The following is a 24,173-nucleotide window of genomic DNA, read 5'->3' on the forward strand; positions in this document are numbered from 1 at the left end:
AGTAAGAATCAAAGATACCTCTGTCACTTTTAAGAGTTTAATTCACTGCTGGTTATTTATGGTACAGCTGGGTTACTGATTTCGATAGCCGTGAACAGCTAGCACTGTGTCCTGCAAGAGCTGATTGTTCAGATGGGATAACGTGGTTAGAAAGAGGAACAAATCCTTTCATAGCATGGCCTTTAATGGTCCCCAGTGACACTTTATTTGGAAATTAATGGTGATTGGCTTCCTTTACCAGAACACCTGAGGGAGTAGGAGGATCACAACAACAAACAGGGTTCTTGGACTGTCTTTTAGATTTCTTTCTGTGACCTTTTCGGATTCCCTGTCAGTCCTCTATCTGTGAGGGTTTGTTTGGTCTGGGTTTTGTGTTTGCTTTTTACATATTAGCTTTTCTTCAAAAATCAACTTTTTTTTTTTTTTTCCTTACTCTTTCTTGATATAAATTGTATTGTTTATGCTTGGGTATTTTGCAGTATTCTTTTTCCAATTGAATTCTAGACTGTGATTCTAATAGTTTCATATGATTTTTGGCATAAACTGTAGTATTAAGGGCCAGCTGTATTTTACACTGACAAGTTTATATTTCAAAATTTAGAAAAAAGACTGAAAAAATGTAGGAGCTTGATTTTGGGGTATGTAATCAATGGTTGCCAATGAAAACTAGTGTTATGAAATCCCATGAAGATATGACCGTATTCCATGAAATCTTCTTGGCTTGCGACTGAAGAGAAACACGAAGATATGCGAGTAGTCATTTAACCACATTTCATGTTTCTTGCTTCCAGAAACTTTATAAAAATAGCCGGGTACAATAACAATAAATTCATTATTCTTACAAGGATATCCTGAATTTGACATGCCAGTATATGACTTTGAACTTTAGTCTTACTTAGAAATTGAGGTTGTTTTGAAGGTAGCCCTTCAGAAGGATTCTCCCATTTATGCTATGTGAATGCCTGCGTTATATTTAGGCACTGAAAATACTTTTGGACTGAGTGTCCGGTATTCTGCGGGGCGGGGGAGTGGCTGGGGAAGATACAAGTTGTGCTTTCTTTCACAAGGATACTTAAAACTTTTCCAGTGATCCTGTTCCTTCTTAGAGTCAAGGCTGAACTCTGCTGCCTGCAGTCTCCCTCCCACAAGAGCAGGTTATAAACCCTCCTTACACTGAGGTGTGGGACAGCAGTTTGTTCTGCAAACGTAGCCTTTGTTTAGCTGAAATGGAATACTTCTAATTCTGTCATAATTGAGCTGAATACCTTTCCAAACCAAAGTAAGGCAATGTCACTTCTTCACGATGTCTGCTGTGTGGTGGGCTTGATTTCTTTTTTTTTTTTTCTTAAGTAGTTCCAATGTGAACTTGGAAATGGAGAACTGAAGGTCTTGAGTCAAATTTTGTATTGTCATTATAGTCTATCAGTATTGAGAGGGAAGAGCAGAGCTGCTGCTATCTCTGAGCTGAATTGCACTTCACAGGGGTTGTCAACAAATTGTGGGAGTTTCTCATTCCTTACTCTGCATGGTCTTTTAAATGGCTTTATCTGTCACTTCATCCCTGGCATCAGTTCTGTAAATAATTACCCTGTGACCCTTTGGTCCTTAGTAACTCTTTCAAAAGCACGGCTAATCATTTTATAAAAAAGGCAAACTGGCTGTCCTGGTTTCGGCTGGGATGGAGTTGATTTTTCTTCCTAGTAGCAGGCATAGTGCTGTGTTTTGGATTTAGCATGAGAAGAATGTTGATAACACACTGATGTTTTAGTTGTTTCTAAGTACTGTTTATGCTAGTCAAGGACTTTTTCAGCTTCCCATGCTCTGCCAGGTGCACAAGAAACTGGGAGGGGGCACAGCCAGAATAGTTGATCCAAACTGACCAAAGGGCTATTCCATACCATATGACATCATGCTCAGTACAGAAACTGGGGGCAGTTGGCCGGCGGGAGTGATCGCTGCTCGGGAACTGTCTGGGTATCGCTTGGCGGGTGGTGAGCAATTGCGTTGTGCATCACTTGCTTTGTATATTATTATCACTGTTACTATTATGTTGTTATTATTACTACTACTATTTTACTTTATTTCAATTATTAAACTGTTCTTATCTCAATCCAGGAGTTTTCTCACTCTTACTCTTCCGATTCTCTCCCCCATCCCACTGGGGCAGGGGGAGTGAGCGAGTGGCTGCGTGGTGCTTAGTTGCTGGCTGGGGTTAAACCACGACACTGGTTAATTCTTGGCAAGTTTGTCTCAGAGCCTTGTCTCTGCAAATGGAAATGATGAACTTTAGCAGTAATAAATAGCTTGGATGGAATTGCAGCGCACCGGCCACTTGGTGGGGGAGTGCTTCTCTTTCCTTTCCACTGACACTGTTGCCTCGTATGCGGTAGATGTTGCTGTAATACAGCATCATGTGTGATTTTGTCTGCCGTGGTTTTTTTCATCACATACAAATTCCTATTATTGTGGAATAGTAAGTTGCTGTATTACCCCAGGCTTGTCTTTGTGGTAAATTGTTGAATAAAATGCACACTGGTATCACATCTTGGTCTGCGGATTGATTTCTGTTCAACCTGTTGCCATTCAGCATTGGTTCTAGCAAGGCTGTGGCTGGAGAAGTGTCTCACTTCCATGCTCTATAGGTACAGATTAATTGATTTCACAGGCATGGTGGCCATACTTAACAGCACTTCAGTAGGCATGAGTGTCTTCACAACTGCAAAGGACAGATTTTACTTTCTTTTGTTTAATGCGATCAGTACATCCATATGGCATTGCCTACTTCTGCAGTAGAACTGGGGATTATGAAATTTAATTTTCTTTTTCTTCAGAGTGGGTGAAAATGTAAGGTTTCTTGCTATCGATCTCGTAGCTTGCAGGATTGCTGTGCTAAATCATTTAGCTCCTTTAAGACATGAGTGTGATCTTTTGTCCATGTCCACATTAAGCTGCAGAGGAATGTGAATATCAGGCTTCAAGTTAAAGAAATGAGATGCTTCCAACTTGCTAACCAGAGACAGAATTACAGGAAGGGCCATACCACATGGGCTTTCTCCACTCATTTTATTTTTGTTCCTTGTTTCTTCTCTTGCTTCTTCCTGTGTTCCAGTTAACGCTGAGTGTAAATGTTAGAGATACCTCATCTTCTGAGACTTCTGCAAGTCCAATTATGTGATACCAAACAAGAGAACATGATACATATAGAGAGATTGTTTAACCATTTTTTATTTTACTCCACCTTCTTCTGTTCTGGTGTTTAGTTTTGTACTTATTTATAAGAAAATAAACTTACATAATCTATATATAATATTTTTCTTTGCTTGCATTCAGCAGCACTTCAGTGGCCACTACAATGGATCAAAGCCTATTTGTGCCACTTTGATATGCATGTACAACAAATACACCTACCTGTGGTCTTACAGAAGATGTTTTGATTTTGTGCAAGTTGTGTTTATATCTAGGTTTCTTTCATAAATTGTGCAACTTAAATTTGGAGTAAGCTTACTGTTTTCCATACGAGAACTAAGTCAGACTAACTTATCTGTTTTAAATCTGAATTGCTTGTAAAGAACAGCAAAATAAGAAAATGTTAATGTTAGATGTTAATGTTTGTCTCTCTCCATTTTAGTGTACAAAGTCTATTTTGTGAGCTAGGGAGGGTCACAAGCTTACAAGTCGGTTTTGGCCTTTGTTGCTCCAGTTGTATGCTAGAACGTTAGCATAAAAGTGCATTAATCTGAGCAAGGAATAAAACTGTTTTTTTTTAAAGAAGAATTTCTTTTCAGCTCATGACTGAATAGAAGTTTCTGCAAAGCATTTTTTCCCTCTGAAGTGTTACAAAGCAACCACTTTCTCTAATAGGGTCAGTTAATAAGAATTAGGCTTTAATCTTATTAGAAGACGATAACCTCAAGTTATCATCATATGTAAGGGTGAGTATTTTGCCCAGACTTATGGGGAAAGGTAGTAAAGCATTTATTGAAGTACTGTTGTGAAAGCTGAGCAAAGAATGGCATGCCACAGTTTTTAGAATTTGTTACAGTGGTTTTGTGTATAAAGCTGCAACTTGTATTTTACACTCCAAAACTAATACAGTTTTACTAGCCTTCAGTGCAAAGCTGTTCTCTTGAGTAGAATTAATTACAAATAATATGTTAGAGGAAATAAGCAGGCAATCTAAATTTATCTATTATAGGACTGTTATAACTAAAAAAAGAAAAATTACAGTTGTACAATGAAACAATATGGGATTACAGTTTGTACTATTCCTTCCTATGTCAATGCAATTAGCATCCCTTATTGGAATGTTGTGGAATTAAATTCATAATTTTTCTCCCAAGTTCCTCAGCTCCTATGTGCTATCCAGTTCTGTGATAACCAGGTAATTGTTTTCAAATCTTGTTTATCAATACGATCTGCAGCACAGATGAAGGAAGAATGCAGAGGGCAGCTCACAGAGAGGGGTCCTTTTGTAGCCTTGTAATTCTGAGACACTAGTCAAAGTCGTCAGTTGCTTCAAAGAAGGTCCCCCCTGCCCACCCCTTTAGCCATAAATCTTACTTCTAAGTATTTTGACTGTTTCAGGCTAGTGTTTAAGCCTACACAGTGGGCACTGGAAAATAATCCTTTAATACAGAAAGAAAAGTACCATTAGCTCATTTCCGGCAGCTATTCTGTATTTCAGATGAGGTGTTTTGCTGTTGAAACAAATGCAGTTATTCATAGACTATGGCTGCATGATTTACATCAAGGCCTATATTCGGTAAAGATAATAGATTTACTTTCTTCATGCATGTGCCCACAATATAATCCTCCTTTGATAGAACTTGAAGGAATTTTTTCAGCGTTTTGTAGCATTGATGTTTTAATGCATTGAGTGGTGGAGAAGCTTTTTTCCATGCAAGTTCAAAAGTTCATGTTATGATCTTGTATGAAATATCTACTTATATAACTAAATGTGCCCAGTTGTGGGTTAGGATGTACAGTGTGCATGCGTTTTATTTTTCCTCTCTCTCTCTCCCCCTCTCCTCCCTTTCCCCTCCACCACATCATACTTGGCTCTTGTTGCTTATCTGCAGTCACGCTGCCTCTATTGCGTTTCCCTGGTTCATTATCTGATACCTGAATGGGACTAATTGAGCCTCTCTTGGGAAGTAGACCATTGCTCTGAACTTCAAGAAACTGGACAAAATTTTATTCTTACTGTAAGCCTCCAGGTATGGGCCTTGCTTCACTTGGTCCCAGTCTGGTTACTGACATTGTGGGGGCAGCACTGGATCTCACTCCCGTAAGGAAAAGGGCAGATCTGCAGTTCAGAGGGGCCACCACACTGTTTACATTTTACTTATTGCAAGTTGAGAGCTTCTTGCTGATCTTTCCCCTCTCCCCCAGTTGTATATGTGATTCTTTGGGGTCTACAACACAGATTTTTTAAGAAAACATTTTCTTTCCTGGTGGGTGAAGGAATCTCAATATGTTGGAACCTCCTTCCATTAAATAGGTATCTTTTTGACTTTTGCAATCTTTAGAATCAGAGGTAGTGTGATGTATTTTGGAAATCTGTAATTACAACCCAAGTTTTCCCAGTTTCTGCTCATTTGAAAGACCTTATAATCTTCTAAATATGTATATTAAACGAAGTGAAGGAGAATGGGAGGTACAAAACCATGACCACCGTTTGAGTAGAAATTGTAGCAACTCAGTTGCATTAGCCATATTAAAATCAGAAGAAAGGCAGGAGCAGAAATATTACACCTTTATTAAGTGCATAGGACCATGTTTTGCCAGGGCAACACACCTTCCTGGCAGGGTCTCAGCTGAGAGCAGCATTGCCTGAACGCAGCTAGGCAGCTTCCAGCCTTCGTCTGACACCGGAGCGGTGGTACCTGTGTAACGAGCTGCAGGCAGATCTTGCAGTCTCACAAGTGCTGTGGCTCTTTGCTTCTCAATCTCCAAGTGCTCCCTTGTCACCGTCCCGTTGCAAAATCCCAATACCGAAGTGAAACTGCAGCCAGCTCTTGAAAATAGGTATTTTTTCATTAAAGCAGGGTAGGTGATGTTTGAACTTTTTTGTCTTTAACAAACTTTTTATTGCATCATTTGAAATTATAGAACAACTGGCACCGGTTTGTGCTGGTGTATGTTTAACTAGTGTGAATATACTGGGGTGTATAATTTTACTCTGTATCTGATTCAGTTACTTGCCTCTATTAGAGTTACTGTTTCTGCTCTTCATGTTATCCTGTGTTTAGAACATTTATTTGCAGTTTTACTCATGTCTTTGTAACATGACAGAATAATGAAAACATGCTGTAAGAAGTTTTTCTGTGGTTTTTACTAAGCATATCCTTCACTGTTTTTATAATGGTTTTGCATGCCTATCAATCACATTTAGCAGGAAATGTAATCTCCTATATTCTGTATAGCTCCAGCGAGCCTGAAGGAGTTGAAAACCTTTCACAAAGGTGACTAACTGAAAGAAAAAGTAAATGGGGCCAATACCATGTTGCTACTGATTGTAGCCAGTGGGGTAAAATAGGGACAAAAATTGAAGAATCCTGTCAAATCTTCTGAGATGTCTTGAGGCACTTGGATATAATTGATTTTAAATAGTTGACGCTTATAATAATGGTTAGGTTTTCCTGATCTTTGATTGCTAGGAAGTGTTTTGTAAAAATTTAAGATGCGGGACCTTGTGCCCTTGGTGCCTTTTCTGAAGGGCGGCACTTAGAGAACAGGTGTAGTACCAGGTCTGAAAGAAGGGTGTGCCAAAATACCAAAATCTGGTCTCACTTCTCTTCTTCTGAATGGTTGCTCCATATAGAAAACATAACCTATCTAGAGTTTGCAATATTAACTCCTCTTACGGACATAAATAAATCAGTGTGTTTTGAATCAAGTGGCTGTTTCGGAGAAAGTAACTTTTATTCTAACATAGCTTTTGCCATACAGGAAAAATGGGAATGTGTTCTGGGGAGTTCCCTTGCCTGCTGAGACCAGGAGCCTTCCTTGGGCTGTGACTTCACAAACTGCTCAGCTGACCTGACAACTGCCGTCAATTAAGGCAGAATCAGTCTTACTCTTCCTTCTCTGAGCTGTGTGGTTCTGCTCTCTTTGCTGTGCCAGGTGAGCTGCTCATGCTGGGCTCCACCGTGAGCTATATAAACTCACTAATGAAGCTGCAAAGGATCTTATTCTATTGCTAAGTTAGGGAGATGAAGACGCTCAACCAGGAGGAGGTCCCAGCAGATTTCCGGATCTGGCATGGGACAAGCTGTGGTGATGCACTCTGGAGTTAAGGAGGTGAGATGGGGAAAAAAGAAAAAGAAAAAAACAAACCAAAACAAAAGAGCAGGACCTCCCTCCCGTTCCTGGCAGTAGTGAACTCTTAGATGAATCACAGAATGCTTTGGGTTGGAAGGGACCTTTAGAGATCATCTGGCCCAACCCCCCTGCAGTGAGCAGGGACAGCTTTAACCAGATCAGGTTGCTCAGAGCCCCATCCAACCTCACCTTGAATGTTTCTAGGGATAGGTCCTCCACTACCTCTCTGGGCAACCCGTTCCAGTGGTTTGCGACCCTCATTGTAAAAAATGTCTTTCTTTTGTCTAGTCTAAATCTATTCTTCTTTAGTTTAATACCATTACTCCTTGTTCTGTCACAACAGGCCTTGCTAAAAAGATTGTCCCCATCTTTCCTATAGAACCCCTTTAAGTACTGGAAGGCTGCAATAAGGTCTCCCTGCAGCCTTCTCTTCTCTAGGCTGAACAACTCCAGCTCTCTCAGCCTGTCCTTGTAGGAGAGGTGCTCCAGCCTTCGGATCGTTTTTGTGGCCCTCCTCTGGACCCGCTCCAACAGGTCCATGTCCTTCTTGTGCTGAGGGCTCCAGAGCTGGACGCAGGACTCCAGGTGAGGTCTCACCAGAGATGAGACTGCCTCATGTACAAAACTGCATCCTTGGACAGGTGCCATCCAGGCACTAATCACTCTTGGCTGTGTCTAATTTGAGGTCTTGCAATAACATAGCCCAGGTGTGAGAAGTCTGTAAATGGTTAACGGCTGTACCCTGCGGAGCTAAACCCTGCCATGGCAGAGAGGTGGAGCTGCTGCAGACACCTGGCAGGGACAGACAGGCAGCATTTCCTACTCAGAAAGGAAAACTACTGGGGTCTGGCGTTTTGGTTTGGTTTGGTTTTTTTTAACTTTAGAGCACAAAGTTCTACAGGGTGTACAGGTGAGTGTTAAAAACTCCAGCTTCATTCCTGATGTTCTTGTGGATTTAAGCTGACCACAATGGCAGCCCAAGCCTTATTTAGATATGTTACTTTATGCAGATGTCACTCCTAACTTGAATGCTTACACTAACCCAAAAAGAGTCCTTCATCAGTAGCTGCATTATAAAGACCTGTTGGATTGTTGAGGGTGTTCTGGAGTGATGAGAAAGGAAGTAATGGGTAAAGCATTAATTTGCAGTTTGGGAAGTTCACATAATTTCTGTGATAGAGACTGTTTGTTGGACACTGACTTAGTGAGATCCACAAAAATACTCGGTACTTGTGCACCTTGTTGCAGAAGATTAATTAGGTGTCTGCCTGATAGATTTGTATCCACAAAACTCCATAGAACTGTTCTGTGGAGGCCCAGGAAAGGTGTTTTTACACTAGAAGAGTGGTGCTTTAGCAGGGGAGGAAGGGATAACAAAGGGTGCACCTACTAACATTTATGCACTTCAGGGGCAGTGAGTACATACTCTCAAAGGTGTTGCGATAAAAGAGAAGAAAGAAAGGGTAGAATTTTAACTGGTCCAAATTGGAGTGATTCTTTTGACTTTATTTAAACCTCTCTAGATGTTTTACTTGGTCTACTGAAAGCAGAATCTGACCCAAGTGGGATACAGTGAAAACACATGACAACTTGGATACAAAAAAATCTGTTACAGCAAAGATCAATCTGATTGAAAAGGGAAATTTTCCCAGGAAGGGAAAGCTGTGATGGAATTGGGAAAGCAGAAATGCTAACTGAGACAATTTTTGATCTTTGGCCACCATGTATTGGTGTCTGGTGATACACAGTAGTATTAACAGTAGCTGTTGTCTTCTGCTTTGAATGTCCCAGAGAGACCTTGGCGTCCGTCTATGCACAGAGGTATTGGATCTCTAGATGCTTAGAGACTTTTACAAGTTGTGCATAGGATATGGTAGTAGTTATAAAAATAAAACGCAAGTATAATTTAACTTTTTTCCAGAATGTAGAGGTGAGAATGTTATCGGTTTTATTACTGTTTGGATTTGGGTAATACTTAAACTTCCCCAAGAATTTTTAAAGATTTAAATGCCTGGGGATGAGGTCCATGTCTTGGCAGGGACTGCATAAACAAGTAGTTGAAAATGGTGGCTTTGCAGCAGAAGGCTTGTATTATGTAAGAGTTAGAAACCCCTTTCATGTGTCCAGAGACGCATTTCCCTCCTGAGAGTTTATCAGGCATTATGGGAATTCTGCCCATACCTGGGTGGGATACAGACACCTCATCGGGTATGGAAATACTCCTTGCCATGCTCTACCTGCATGAAGCGCTCGCATGAGAGCAATCAAGGGAGAGAAAGCTGTTTCACAGGGAGAGACTTCCTCCTCTAGACAGAACTCAACTAGATGGCGATGGATTGTGCCAGACGTCCTGTCTCCCCTACGCTGTTATTTTTATTCTTCCCTGAAACTGTAGGCTTGCACACCACTTGCAGCTTACATCAAATGCTGCGGTCTTGTGCCCAGCCCAGGGTTACATACTTCTGTTAGGTGTGCTGCTGCTCCTGCAGTGCTAGGAATGCTGGAGGGGTGCCACACGCTGTTGGTAAATACAGGCTGCAGTTTGACAGTAATTGCTTTCTTCCTGGAGTTTCAGAAATTACATACAGAAGCAAATGAAGTGAGAGAAAGCATTCTGCTTTAAGTGCATTTCGTATCAGATGCTTTTTTTTTTTTTTTTTTTTTTTTTTTTCACTTCTTTGCATGTGGTACAGTTAAATATATGAAGTCTGTAATAGAAGAACAAGTCACGTTCTTGGAAATGTCCTGAGAGTTATCTTGGCCTTAGTTATTTATAAGCCTTTCTTCTCTCCTAGCCTTTAAATAAATTTAAGGAAGCAGAGAATGCTGTGTGACCGGAGTGGTGCCCTTCCCTACACAAAGCTGCTTCTGCTGTATGGCCTTTTCCTCATGAAACACCTAGCAGCTTCCCTTGTTCCCTTCAGTCTGTCTTTTAAAACTACAAAGAAAAAAATCTGGCCAGACCCAGCTGACTTTGGAAGAGTGGAGGAAGATTTTTTCGTATTTCTGGCTTTTTTTGGTTTTAGGTTTGGAAAAGGTGTAAAATATTCATTTATTTGTTTTGTGTGTATTAGTGGTTTGACCTAGTTTCACTGTAATGTCTTATAGAGAAAAAAAGTTATTGTTTTGGAAAGGCACAAATTTTTATCTGCATCAGGCAATTTAAACTCCTCAGGAGATTCTTATATTTTATACGGAAACTAACTAAGTTTTCTTAAAAATCAGAAGCAATTCTGAGTTACATATCACAGTATGAATCTGACCTAGTTCTTCATGCAGGACTGGCCAGTGAAGAAGGCTGATTGCTAATAGGTCACGTTACTGCTCTGGATCATGATAAGCTTTTTTCTCCCTAACCTACTACAGCTGTGCCATCTGCGGCTTGAAGGTGTTTTAGTTTGGTGCCCAGCGTTGTGCTTGGAAGATGTTCTTGGTTATACAAATACGTGGGTTTTGCTCCTTCTGTGTATGTCAATAATGGTATTCTGTTGCTGAACGATGGGGGGATGGTATCTCTTGAAACCTCTTTTGTACAGGGAAGGATTTCTTGCAAGAATGCTCAATGATTTCTCCTTTCTCCTCTTGCAAGATGCAGCAGTCTTGTTGGGGAATCAAATACCATTGGAGAGATCATACATCCATATCTGCTGCCTTTGCACAGGCAATATGCTGGTAAGGCTTCCGCGTGTAGGTAGTATTGAGTGACATAAGTAAGCATGTCTTGAGTTGAGACATAGATGGTTTGTATTGGGCTCCGTCTTTACACTGCTTTCTAGGGAAAACTGTTAAGAGAACTGATGTTGTGCTTGGAATGAGATTGCAGGTTAAAGGTTTGGTTTATTGTGTGTCAAATCTGTTTTCATTCTTTATCCTCTTTTGCTGCCTTCAGTCCTCCGTATGTTCCCCATAGCCATTGACTTTATCCATATGGCTTTATCAAGTAAATAACATAAGCAGTAGGATTCCAATGTCTGTGATAGCAAAGGAGTTGGCTTGTTGTTCACTTTTTTCTTGGTTCGCTGAAGCAAGAGAATATTAAACTTTACCACGAATCCAGGAAGATGTGGTATCTCTTCATGTTTGTACTGATGAAACTACATTTGGGATAGATGCTTTTTTCAAAAAGCTGGCTTGATTTTTCCATTTTGCACACCATGTTTGTCATCAAACTGTTTCAGAAGAAATATTTTGCAGAATGAAGTTTAACTTTCAAATGAACATGTGCTGAAAGGAGTTAAAGGTTTGAAGCAGTCAGAGTACTCTGGCCTGGTTCTGCACCTGGAAATTACGTTGGGTGTGTGGACCCTGAGTGTACCTGTGTGCCTTAATGGCCCTGACCAGCCTCACCTGAGGCTTCTACCCCACCCTCTGCCCACAGGTCTGGGACCTCCATTTCAGATGAGCCCGGGGCTGTCAGGCCCTGTCTCAGCTCTGTGGTTGGTGATCCCCGGCCCTATCTCCTGCTGCCCTAGGTGAGGCTCCCTGGGTGGCTCCTGGACCTGGTTCAACCCTGACCATGCCTGGGGCTGTCAATGGACCCGTTTCCAGCAGCCAGCTCTGCTCATGCGGCTCATCGCCTGAAGCACTGTGCTGCAGTGGGCGAGGGCAGTGCTCTGCTGGGGTCACCCTCAGCTCCCAGCTCATCCTCTCCCAGCCCTGCTCCTCCTGCTCCCTGGCAATGCCTGTGCTTTTGTCCTGCACTGTCATCAGCGCACAGCCGTCTAAGCCTTACAAAAGTCTCACCCTCTCAGGCTATTACTTTCTGAGATACTTGAGAGTTGTAGTGCCACGCTTTTGGTTTTTAGAGGGACCTTATTTCAGCTTCTGATTTTGACATTTTACTTTTATCAGGTGTTAATGATGGCTCACTTATAGATGAGTGGTTAGATAGGCAGGTAAATTGTTTGTGCTTCTGCAAAGCCACCTTTTTTTTTTTTTCCTTTTTCATAGTTGTGGTTTCTGGGACATGGTTGGGGGGGACATTATTTTTTTTTGTTTGTTTTATGGGCCTACAAAGTATGTACTTTAAGCAAAGGGAATTTCTATGTAGCGGAATGTTGAAATTCCCAAGCTTATGCTCTTACTAAGAACCTTGTTTAGTTCGGCATGCTTGTTAGAGTAAGCTTAACTCGCAGAGAGCACTTGATACATAGATGTGAAATATGACAGTGGGAAGGGGAAGAAAGAATCCAAAATAATTAAAACATGGAACAAAAAGAAAAAAGGAAAAATACCCAAGGTTTGTAAAGAGCTCAGTCTAGTTTCTTTCCAGAAAAATAAATCCTTAAATAGAAGATGTCAGTTTAAAAGATGTCATGTCTGTCTCTTTCACACCTGAAATATTCTTAAAATAAATCCTTTTTTAAAAGCAGAATGAGTTCATGGTTATCTGACAAGCTTTTTATAGGCTTGCTTTAGTTTCATTTTTGGTTTGTTTTAATTGTAGTGAAAGTGTGAGTTTGAGGAGGGGAGTGTTGTGAATGCCTGCATGGGTTGGTTAACTTGGTTAGGGACGTTGCTGCTCCTTGGCAACCCTTTAACCAGGAAGAGAGATCTGTAATGAAATAATCCTTCATTTGGAAGACCAAACCCCTTCTATCTCCAGTCTTCTGCCTTTTTTTCAGTTGTCTAGAAAATAACTGTGAATAAAAATGGATGCTCCTGATGCTTTTAAGATAATGCAAACATAAAGAAGCTAAATACCCTGTTTGCTTTAGGAACCTGTAAGAGACCAGGGCCTTTGAAATCTTATGTAGAAAGCTTACCAGAAGCTTTCTGAGTGTCAGCAGAAAACCCAAGTGGAAAGTTGGTCAAACATCCAGAAGATGTGTAAACAGAAAAGTTAGACATGCATTGAATTGAGAATTAATAGCTGTTACAGGCTGGACCAATTGGAGCTGGTTTAAAGTCTTCCAGCCTCACCATCCCAATTCATTCTTATATTGGAAACTAATTTAAGTGTGACATTTCATGTGAAAGAGTTGTCATTGGGCATTCATGTATATTAAAGTGAAATGAAAAAGTAACCCAAACCCTGTTGCACAAAATGCATCCATTAACCCATTTATATGTCTGCGTCTTTAGAAAATGGTGCTGGCTGATCACCCTCAGCAGAACTGAGGAGAAACTCATTTTCATTTCACTGCTTCTTGAAAAATGGAGGAAATAACTGGCCTTGTTTACCTGAGCATATGATATAACTTAGAGTAATTCATCTGCAATCCATGTTGACATTTCCATTATACAGGAATTGGTGGGTTTATCCCAGAGTAGCATGTTTGCACACAAGTCTTCTGGGATGGCTTATCCTGCTCAATGTGCCTGGTGAGCAAAGCCAATCACTTTTTTTGTTTTGTTTTGGTTTTTTTTTTTTTTGTTGCTAAGATTGATTTCATCTTTAGGCTACTATTAACTATACAATTACTGTACAGAGGATGGCTCATGTTCTGCGAGGAAATATGTGCAACTAACAGTAATGCAAGATAAGAATTTTTTTTTAGTTGAATCGGCTAGCTAAAACTCTCCATGTGTCAACCTAGCATAATCTGCAAAGCCAGAGACTGAACAAAAATGCTGTTCTTGATAAGACATAGTCCACCACACCCTTCCTTCTTTGTAATTTCCTTCCATTCTTCCCACTTTACAAGTTCGTGCTGTAGTTTTGGATAGGTTGGTAGGCAAGGTAATTGCCAAATAGTTGGCTAGGGGTTAAAGCACTTGCCTGGCCTGTGTGTTTTAGTACATAGATCTGCTGCCATTCTCCTGAGTGATGTTGGACAAGCTGGCTAATGTTTGTTTCAATTCCTCTTCTGTGAGTCATGGGTAACATGTCCCTGCCTCATCAGATGGTTGTGAGGATGTATTCATGTGTCTTTGGTTTCTGATGTTACAGCGATGCAAGGTGTAACAGCTCTCTTGTGCAGTCATGTGAAAATAATACATTATGTCTGTACCCACAAAAGTTAGAACTGGGAGATTAAACTACAGCAGCTAATTTGATATGTTTGTTTGCACTTCAGTCAAATAGCACGTGCCCCTTCTCAAAGTCTCTAGGCTTTTCTCTGGTAAAGCTAGTAGACTCTCAGGGTGGTTGCACGCCTAACCAGTGATAGGTTGCTTGTGGTTTTCTGTTTGTGTAGGGTTTTTTGTTTTGCGTTGCTTTAATCCCCTCATAAATGCCAAGATTTACTGACTTGGAAAATACGCTTTATCAAATATGTGATAGTTATGTTTCTAGCATAATGATAATCACTCTAGTCAATTGGTCCGCTTCTAACAATCTCCATAGCAACTACATTCAGTAAAAAGTGAAAATAACCGATTCGTGCAGTTCTATGCCAAATGATACACGTGAGCAATGTACTGTCTGTTTGAAATGTCACATTCAGCTAAATGATGCATACTCTGCTGGCAATGCTTTCTGTTGCTTGTCTTCAGAAGCAAGGAAACGGGAGCTAGTTTTTATTTGCAGTATTATTTGTTAAGAGAAACGGACTTTTAAATGCCAGCATTAGTGTCCCTCCATCTCTTTCTCCAGAATATGCAACAAAACCAGGAAGGCTTAGTAGCAAGTAATTTGTTTTTTATTTCATTCTTGTCTGCATGTGGAAGTGACATTTTAGAGATGGTTATGCCAGTGCAAATGCTTTGTTTTGGTTTAGCTTGAACCTGCTCCTAATGAAACTTGTTTGGTTTTTTTTTTTTTTTTAAAAGTGGATCTCGCAGATGAGGATCATAGCTTCTTAAATGTCATTATTTCTGTATCTCTGGTTCTTCTGTCTACTTTGTATTTTGGCTTAACAGTTGCATGTGTTCCTGATAAATTTTAGGAGTAGTAATTAGAAACAATATCTAGAATATGTGTTCTTTTCCTCCCACTCAGATTTATCCTGGTATATGACAGCTGTTCCTGCATTTACTCATTCCACCTGAAAGGTTTGAAATGCAGAATTGCTTTGGAGCTGGAAGTGAGCAAAATGTCAGGGACTGCCTCAGAGGAGCCTTTTCTGAAATGGCTTGGATGCTTCTTGCCTTTCACATGCATACTTTAGGTTTGATTTTTTCAGAGGTGCTGAGCGCCTGCATTTCCTGCTGACTGCAGCCAGCCTTTCTTCTTTCAAAATCGCACCTCTTTTACATGCCTCTATTCCTTAGCTTTTTAAGCTAGCTTTCAAAGCTGGCCTGAGGGCACCAAAACTTAACTTGAAGATTATGTTATAGACCCCTGTGGTGGGGGTAATGGTGGGAGAGTTAGCACCTCTGGATGCGTGCCCTGTAGAGTTGCTGTTTGTGCTGAGCTTCTCAAAGAACATCTTTGCAATTAAATCTGTGCTTTAAATTCAGCGCCAAAATAGAATTTTGAAAGATTTGTTGTATGAGGTATTCTTTCGGGAGATGTAGTAAATGCCTGGCAATCCTGTGTGTGGAGGTGTTTTATGGGTTTAAATGTGACTCTTTTCCTTTAAGCTTTTTTCTTTTCCACTGATCTCTAGGAACATCTTATTTTACACTTAAATCTACTTATTTGTATGTATTTTGCAGGAATCCCTTGAAGCTCACCCTGGGAATGGACAGCTACCTCCATTTCTGGAGGAGAGTAGTGCCAATTGAAGAAGCTTTCAAGGCAAGTCGACAAGTGTGCTGATAACTCTCGGAAGAGTACAGAGAAGGGGCAACCTTCCAGGCCAACAGCCATGCCTTTCGGGCTGAAACTGCGACGGACCAGACGCTACAACGTCTTGAGCAAGAACTGCTTTGTGACAAGGATCCGTCTTCTGGACAGCAATGTGATCGAGTGCACCCTCTCCGTGGAGAGCACGGGGCAGGAGTGCTTGGAAGCTGTCGCTCAGAGGCTGGAATTACGTGAGGTAAGAGTAACCCGGGAAAGACCATCTGTCACTGTATAATTTGACACATTTTTAGCTCAGGCAGTCTGTTCATTTGAATCGTGTTATTCTCAGAGCTGGCCAGATACGATCAACAGCTGGAGCTTGGACAAACATAGCCTGGTTGCGTGAAAACTGAAAGCAGAACAGCACTCAGGGTTTTGTACTGTTCCTCATTCATCAGAGCTTTGAGAGCACTTTGTAATATGAAGATGAGGTTTCTTCTTTTCTTAGAAAGTGATGGGTGTTATTTTCTGAACTGGGATGCCAATGGCCAAGTTACAGTAACTTTAGTCTGAATGTTGCCCTGGTTTCACCAACACTGCTGGTTGAATTATGCCAGAAGGAGACCACTGGCTTTTAAATATTTGCTTTCATATAAATATGTTCTTGTTACTAACATACTGAAAGAGGCAACAGTTGTGTTACTAGGGGGAGCAACTACTAACAGTTTGAGGATGGTGGGTTTTTTCCTTCCTTTCATTTAACTCAAATATTTCACATCTGAAACTCTGAAAGGCTTCTTTTATGTTCCCAGTGCTTCTGAAAAGGCTGAAGAAACCTGGTCTTACTTTATTAAAGGCTGAAATCCTTTATTTTCTACTTCCTGCTGTAGAGTTCAATGTTTATTTTAAGTGTTGGGGCCTTTTTAGAAGTATCTCTTTAATGTGCATGACGCAAATGAACTGTCTTTTCTTACTTACCTTCTGTGGACTCCTTACATGTATTCTGCATGCTTATAGGCTTTTGCAAATCACAAGTTGAAAACCATTGCCTGGAAATGGCTACATTATCATATGACTGTCCTGGCTGAAGCTTTCTGTAAGCACAGCTGGGAAATCTAATAATCTTGCAGTGTCTTACATTTGTTGGTCCAGGGGTCTTTGTAATGCTGGCAACTGGAAGGCAGCATACAAATAGCTAGTGCAGATGAAAACTAAGCAAAAACTCCTTTTTGTACATCAATGATGATAAAGAATGAGAGAAGAATCTCAATCTGTGTGTGTGTGCAGAATAGGCAGGGCAATGTGCAGGCAGGAATAGGGCAAGAGAGTCAGAGTATTGCATAGTGTCATACTTGGGGTTTTTCTTCATGTGGATTTTAGTATTTAGTGGATTTTCCCCCCTCCACTTACAGATGAAGATATCCCAGTAATTCTTTTCTTTTTTTTTTTTCCCTCCCTGTTGACGATGCTTTAGGGTGTCCTTACAGAGAGGTTAGGTCCTTCCCTTTCCTTCCAGTGCAGAAAAGAGTGAAATGAATGGAGTGATTCTCCTCGTATTCCTTGTGGGCTTATCTAGTTGGCACAGTAGAAGTCTGGGGCCTAATGATTCTCTCTGGAGGTCCACCTGCATTTGCAAACAATAGCTCCATCAGTGGGTTAACATTATTTTCCACAAAGCATTTTGTGATTTCAGAATGTGTTTTGTTCCACTTTGGAACAAAGCCTGAAGTTTCAAAATTTTCCAGAAAAAAGAAATCGGTCAGCAGAGTAGCAAGGGAAGTTGTTTTGGTCAGTGTTCAATTTCATGGGGGTTTTCTATTGCTTTGGGTTTTTTCATTTTCAAAATTATTTGTGTCATGCAATAAGAAATATGTCAGCACAAAAAATTTGTATTTCAAGATAAAAAATATTTTAACAACACAGAAGAGAATGCTTTGATGTTGTTGGAACACTTTCCTCTTCTTTCATCACTCTCCCCACTTTTTTGCTAAACAAGGTTTTGGCAATGTTGAGCCCATTTTGTAAAGTTCAGATTTCAACAGTGCAGCATTTTTTGACAGAAGGGTTTTTTTTCTGATTGGTTCTGGTAGCATCCATTGCTGCTTTAAATGTTTAGAAGAGAAGAGAAGAGAACGACCTGCCTCTTTCAACCCTGAGAGGGTCTCCTCCCTGTATCCTCTTCTGCTCCATTCATGAGGAATAACTGGAGCTAGCAAGCTTAGAGGTGCCTGATGCTATGTACTGTCCTTTCTCTCTGACCCGAAATTCAATTCTTCTGCCCTTCTAGTCTTCCTGCCACGGTTTGTGGGGAAACATGGCTAATGTAATCATTTGGTGGCTGTCCCCTTCCCTTACTCACCAATCAAATTTTACAGAAGAGTCAAAAACACTATGACAAAGCTTAAATTTCTACAAGATTTGTGCAACTGGATAGCTGGGTAGAGGAGAGAAACCCATTAAGTGGACTGGTTGAGGAGAAAATCCTTGCAAGTGTCCATATTGGAGAGAGACTTTTTAAGTTCCCCAAATGCAGCAAAAACTTCAGCTGGAACATGCCTTTTCTTAGAAATCCAGATCAGCAAACTCTGTTGTACAAGTAAGGCATAAACGAAGCTTCATTAAATCTCATGCTTACAAAACAGTACTAAAATCCTGTTTGTCTCCATGCAGTCTCGGGTAAGAATGTGTGTTCTCTTGAAAGTAAAGATCAATTTTTGTTTGATACTTTAGTTTGGTCTTATGTTTAAATAAATCCCAGGTGTACCACAACTTTTACCTTCATGTTGGGAATATATCCATGTTTCACTCAAGCTGATTTCTTAGAAATACACAAAAAAACCTGTCCAACCCCCACTCCCCCTGCTAAAAAGCAAAACTGTTTGAGATGACTCTATGTATAGCTGTGAAGGACTGTTGATCATTATACCACACATGACTGCAAAACAGTATCTAATGGATTTATGCATATTTCTATTTGATCTCTGGGGAATGCAACTCCTTCCCTGACTGAGTCAGGGTTCAGGAGTAGGTCAGTAGGAAGTGTAGCCATGTAACTACTGTAAAATCTGGTTTTTATCCTTTTCAGCAAAGCTCTTGACAAAGCATCAAGTCTCCTAGTTGAACAGTTACCAGTTCCAATAAAATGAGCTCTTATGCCAGCGTTATGTAAAAAGTAAAGACGAGAAGAGGGGAGGAAGGGAAAGAGAGGGAAGGCAAGGTCAGAAACATCATTTTGTAATCTTGTATGTATGTGCACAGATTATAAAAAGGATTTTTTTTCCCCCAATATAATGGCATTTTTCCCTTGAAGTGAGACTAAGCAAACCTGCTTGAAATAGCAGAGTAATCTGTTCAAATCTGTTATGAGACTTCATGTCTGTTTCTCCTTTTTGTTCTCCTTAATTCACTTTATAAAATGGTAAAAAGGTTAAAGATGGAATGTTCTGACATATTGTAAGGTTGGGTGAGGGGACTGGCAAGAAGGTCCTTTCCAACCACAATTATTCTCTCAAGGTGAATTTTACAATGGTACCTCCAGCACTACGACGTTGCAAAACCCAAACCAGAGGAGGAGGATGGCGGGCTGAGCACCGCAGGTGGATGCTGACTGCTGCGCAGGGGTGGCCGTTTGCTGCCATTCTGACCTGTTTTTTGTGCCCTAGAAGGTGTCCCCTTCTCGTAGGGCACAACTGGAAACCTGTGTTCGGCAGCCAGGTTGCCTTGAAGTTTGGCTTGGTGTGACTTGTCTTGCCAGCTAAGCTGGGATGGGGTTCAGGCAGCGCCTGGACAAGAGACCTTCTAGGAACAATTGGCTGCTGTAAATGGTGCTTTCCCCTCTGTGCGAGTGCCCCAGGCTAGCACGGTTTAATGCTTTGTGCCCAGAGGAGCTGGAACTCTGCCACTTTCTCAAGGATAAATAGTTAGTTGGCCGCTCAACCAGATGCTTTAATAAACACCGAGCCTGTCTCGTTGGATCCTTTTGAGTGAGATTTGCTGGTTTAGTAAGAGTCTGTCCTCTCCTGTTGTTGACAATTCTAGTCTTTTTGCCTGACGTAAAGGCAGGGCTAGTTCTGGACTTGGGAGTATAGCAAAGTCCAAGTCGAAAATGAATATGTTGCCTCCTGAACTAGGAGCTATAATGTCATCCTTTTTAAGACTTCTCAGCACAGGTTTTGTGTATCCAGTTTTCTTTTCTGACACGCCATATTTTGAGGATCACCTTTTCACGCAGTGGTGTTGGGGTGTGCAGGTGCTCTGTTTTTTGTCCACTGCTTTAGCACAGGACTGCAGTTCCTGGAGGAGTGTAAGCCAGTTTCCTTGTACCACGTATGAAGTCGTGTGGTAGGTAAGACAAATTTGAAAACCTTGAGAGAAAAATTAATGTAAACTATTCTCTAACAGAGCTCTTCTTGTATTTGCAGATTAGGCAGACCAAAAGCACTAGCAACTGAAGCTCTTTGCATGCAGAATGGATGTGTGTGCATACGTTTAGCATTATGAGAAACTTTCCTTCAGTGTGTATCACCAGTCTGTCAACTGTGGCTGGCAGAAGGATTTTTTTTTTTTTTAATTAGAAGTGAAAGCATCGTTCACTTTCTTTGACACTTTGCTGATGTACCTGCTAGAGCAGCCTGTGTTACTTCAGAGCCTGCCAGGTGTATGTGTAGATATTTATTCTATGCAAACTGGAGTGAAGTCATTGGTTCACTTTGTACAGATGGGCAAGCAGACTAGCTTTTGGAATCAACCTAGTTTTCAATCAGCTGCTTACAGAGAAAAAGATCCCATTTTTATATCCCCTCATCTAATTTATGGGGTGTCTGTACTGTAAAAATGTTTTATGGGCTGTGGTGTATGGCAATGCATGACTCAGATTCTGTAAGGCCTTCTGGACTGTCATATGCCTGGTCATAGCATACTGAACTTGATGGTCCAGACATTTCCAGTCCCATATTCCTTCATTCCTGTTTGGGAATTACTGCTGTTCCAGGGGAAGAGAGTCTCTTCCAGGCATTCGCGGTAGTGGCTACCGAAGTCCTTCCCTACTGTGGGTTGTTAAAAAATGCATACTTTTTCAAGAAGTAAAGTTCCTGGTGACAGGGGGCCTGATATTCAGATAACTGTGTTGGCTGTCTCTCCAAAGAGCACGCATTTGTGACTTGAGTTCTGCTCTGCAGTCCCTGTGCTTCATCTGCAATCGCTCGATCCTCTCCAGGCTGCTTTCCAGGAAAACAGTCATCTTTTAGTTGCGTGAAATGCATGCTGCTGCTGTTTGTCCACTGTATCTGCTGTAGTCTAGAAGCTTAAACACTGCATTCCCTTCACTTCTTATTCCTTGGAAATGATTCTGGATTTGGTACTTGAAGAGCCTCTCTACTGTAGCAAATCTAAATTTTTTTGTTGTCACCTTGCCCCCACTCAAAGGGGAGGGACTGTGCTCATTTGAGGTGTTTAATTGCAATACCCTTAATCCCTTGAAAAACTCTTCTGGACTTCAGACTCCAAATCATCTTAGTTGCTAGATGTTTTACAAGTACTTGACATTGCAAATTTGGGTCCTAGGTGATGTGAATGTTTACTTTTTGAAGTAATATGGAAGATATGTTTTCACAGCTCTGCACTGTTTCTTGTCGAGGATGAGCTGCCCTCAGTGATTTTCAAGTTTGTGCATTAAAGGATTTCTCTTAGGAGGTGGTAAAATGACTATGCTTTTTTCTGCCTTCACATGAGTTCCTTTCCTTTCCTTTGCTGTCTCCACTGTCCCTCCCACCTTTGTTTTAATCTAATTACTGTCATGGTGAGCTCGTCAGAAAGAACTTTTTATCCAGTGATGACTACAGAGGGAAAGTAGACATGTATCAGTGAATTGGTTAGTTTTAAGTTTATCTTATGGGAGATGCTGACTTCCTGATGTATTTGTGCCTGGATTGATTGATTTATTGAAGATGCCTTTAAATTCTAGAAGGAAATACTGCATTTGTTCTCCTCAGAAAAAGATACTGCATTGGTTCTCCTCAGATAAAGAACTAGCTTGCTTTACTGCACCACACTAAGGTTAAAGAGAAAGGGCAGAGCAGTGTTCAAGCTATACTGCAGGTTTGTCAGGCTTAATTGAGGAATCAAGTTGAATTAGTTATCACCTTAGTTAAATGCTAGTCTGGACGTTCTCCAAAGTTGAAAATATGTGCGTAATGAGACCCTAAAGTAAATACACCTGCACTCCAATTCATAGCTTTTGTATGTACTTCTCTCTTGCATGCCCTCAGCTATAAAATGGTTGGAGCAGTGTTGCCCCTGCTGGCTTGTTGTAGTTTCTAAGCATTTTAATTTTTCAATATGTCATGGTTTAGCCCCAGCCAGCAACTAAGCACCACGCAGCCACTCGCTCACTCTCCCTGCCCCGATGGGATGGGGGAGAGAATCAGAGGAGTAAGAGTGAGAAACACTCCTGGGGTGAGATAAGAACAGTTTAATAATTGAAATAAAGTAAAATAGTAATGATAATAATAATAGTAATAATAATATACAAAGCAAGTGACGCACGATGCAATTGCTCACCACCCACTGACCAATACCCAGACAGTTCCCAAGCAGCAATCACTGCTTCCCGGCCAACCCCCCCAGTTTATATACTGAGCGTGACGTCATATGGTATGGAATAGCCCTTTGGTCAGTTTGGATCAACTACCTTGGCTGTGCCCCCTCCCAGTTTCTTGTGCACCTGGCAGAGCATGGGAAGCTGAAAAGCCCTTGACTAGCATAAGCAGTACTTAGCAACAACTAAAACATCAGTGTGTTATCAACATTCTTCTCATGCTAAATCCAAAACACAGCACTATGCCTGCTACTAGGAAGAAAATTAACTCTATCCCAGCTGAAACCAGGACACAATATTGCATGAGTTGTATTATTTGTACGCTAAGTCATGGTACATGCAATAGTTTTTAGGGAAGTATCGTTACCAGAGTGAAACAGTCTGTTGATGACTTTTGCAAAGTGTAATGGTTGCAATTTGTCTGCTACTTTTGAAGGCTTTTTATTTAAAAGCATGAACATCTGGGAAATCCAGTTGGTGAAATCTTGGTGGTTGATTTATAGGCCAAACTTTTTGTGTGTATTAAAAGTAATTTCACATGAAAGCTTTATAAAACAGCAAATAGGGGTTTTTCTATTCTTTATGTCAAGTATCTTTATTTAAGCTGTGATGCTATGTATAAAGGATTGTGACTGCCTGTGGAAGAATTTTTGTCCAGGTAAGTTAAACTATAACAACAAAATAAGTATTTTATTGGTTTTAAGGTTAATCTAATCTAATGAAAACTACTGGAAAGTTTTCATTGAATAGGGAGTCAGTTGGATTAAACACCAAGAAAGTTTATTGAAATAAAATGAGAGAAATATGCAGAAATAGTAATGATCCCACTTTCAGATCCTAAATCTGCTTGTTGTCCACAAAAGTTCCTCTCGCAGTTTCTGTTTCATTTATTCCAGTGTCAGTACAGAGTGGTATTTTATATTAAAGGCATTGCTGGAAATCGCCAGATGCTGTGAGCTGAAATACTGAATAAAAATATGTTGATACAAACTTCATAGTTAGGGCTACAGTCAGATTTCCAAGCAACTGATGTATGAGTTCCTTTGCTAAACATGAACACTTTTTTTCGCCTTTTCTTCAGATCTGTAGTCGTAGCACTTGCTGTTGATTATAGTATGCATTTGCCTGCAGTTAGATCAGTGTGTTTAATACAGTGGCTTAAGGGCTTTTTGATAGAAACCTTCGTGATGGATCAGCTATTCCTTCAGCTGCTTATTACCAATTTGTAGTATTTGAAGCTCTAGTTCTGAATACTGTTCCTTGTCAATTACTTTCCACCAGGAACAGTCTCATGTGGCTTATACAGCAGGTACTACAGCCATTGAGATTTACACGGGATGGGAAATAGTTGATGTTTTCAAACTGGTATTTCTGTAAGAGCCCACAGCAAACAGCCTGTGTGTGTGATGTACATTTTACGCCTAATACTTGTCCATCATAAAACCTTCTGAGTGCATTAAAAAAAAAACCCAAACATGTTCTGTATTGGGTAAAAGGTTCTGATAATAGTAGATATCTTTTGACATATGCGTGTGGGTTTGCATTCTTTTTTTTTATAGTTGGAAGAGTCCTTGTCTTTTGCCTGCAGTGAGCCTGATCCAAAATCTCATGAAGCCTTTTTGTGCTTTCATTCAGACTTAGTGT

General features: G+C 40.6%; 1 protein-coding gene across 1 annotated transcript in view; it reads left to right on the forward strand.

Annotated features, from left to right (window-relative positions):
• Nucleotides 1-16,016: 16,016 nt before the first annotated feature.
• PTPN14 (protein tyrosine phosphatase non-receptor type 14) overlaps nt 16,017-24,173 on the forward strand; it is a 72,510-nt gene continuing 64,353 nt past the window's right edge. The window contains exon 1 of the mRNA XM_009477984.2: nt 16,017-16,190. Coding sequence (XP_009476259.2) covers nt 16,017-16,190 — 174 coding nt within the window. The remainder of the gene's footprint in view (nt 16,191-24,173) is intronic.

The sequence above is a fragment of the Pelecanus crispus genome, chromosome 3, assembly GCF_030463565.1.
Source record: "Pelecanus crispus isolate bPelCri1 chromosome 3, bPelCri1.pri, whole genome shotgun sequence".
In the NCBI taxonomy this organism is placed as follows: Eukaryota; Metazoa; Chordata; class Aves; order Pelecaniformes; family Pelecanidae; genus Pelecanus; species Pelecanus crispus.